Source organism: Atta cephalotes, assembly GCF_000143395.1.
Source record: "Atta cephalotes unplaced genomic scaffold scaffold00028, whole genome shotgun sequence".
Lineage (NCBI taxonomy): Eukaryota > Metazoa > Arthropoda > Insecta > Hymenoptera > Formicidae > Atta > Atta cephalotes.
Window position 1 is genome coordinate 1491748 of NW_012130092.1, and position 1018 is coordinate 1492765.

The following is a 1018-nucleotide window of genomic DNA, read 5'->3' on the forward strand; positions in this document are numbered from 1 at the left end:
GAAGAAAAATAAAACTAATAATACATTATATTTTTATGTTTATTCTACGTACAGTAATATAAATACTCTAAACTAAAGTAGACTATAATTGCATCTGTATTATTATTATATTCTTATTTAGAAAGTATGCTATAAGTATGCATAATTTGTTTCGTGGAATTTTAAACTTCATTTCTTCATTTTATGCAGATAATTAAAAAAGGGAAAAAATTATCGCAAAGTATGAAATTGACGTGCTTACAAGCTAAATAATATAAAGCCTGTTATAAAAAAATTTAAAGTAAATATTTTATAAAAGAATATTATTACCCAAATTTTACCGTGGCAAATCCCTCAAACGATGGAATGAATAAACCATTAACGACAATTGTGCAATGTCGCATACTTCTTTGCATCATAAGCAGTAATAATTTCTGCGCCTTTAACGGAGCTATATACCATTGTACGTTGTATCTAAAAGTTTATTATTAAAAAATAACTAAAAAATCTTGATAAGTTATAGGTTTGTTTTTTATCCTTTGTTATAGTCGCGTGATAAAATGTTTGTTTTTCTTATATTTAATATTCTCATATAAGCAAAATAAATAGCTCTAGATAAAAAAATTTCTAAAATCATCAACTGATGTAATCAATTAAAGGTTGATATATATGTTACGTACATTCTATGAAAAACATCGCTGCTATGATCAATCACTTTTTGTCCCAAATAATTATAAAAAAACATGTGCCCAAAGTGACCAAAGACAAACAGAAAACTAACAATCATTTCGTAATATTTCTTGGACACTATTAACCAAGAAAGCTACAGTATAAATATGATTAATTTGCTTTCACACGGAAAAAATTAATGTTCTTATTCATAATCGGATCTTATATTTAAGATATTCCTTAAATTTATCTTTAGATGTTCAGGAGCCAATAAAATAATTTGTAGAGCATCTGAATGGAAATTTAAGAAAGCCTTTTATATAAGGCTAAATATGAATATCGATAAAAACTAGATTAAGTCTAATAAAGA

The 1018-nt window shown here is 25.2% G+C and overlaps 1 protein-coding gene across 1 annotated transcript; it reads right to left on the bottom strand.

Moving 5' to 3' along the window:
• Nucleotides 1-244: 244 nt before the first annotated feature.
• On the bottom strand, nucleotides 245-766 carry LOC105620657. Its single transcript, XM_012202147.1, has 3 exons — nucleotides 660-766; nucleotides 310-453; nucleotides 245-260 (listed from the first exon to the last, which is right to left on the bottom strand). Exons 1-3 carry the CDS (start codon nucleotides 764-766, stop codon nucleotides 245-247), a joined length of 267 nt encoding a protein of 88 aa, XP_012057537.1.
• Between the last annotated feature and the right edge of the window lie 252 nt (nucleotides 767-1018).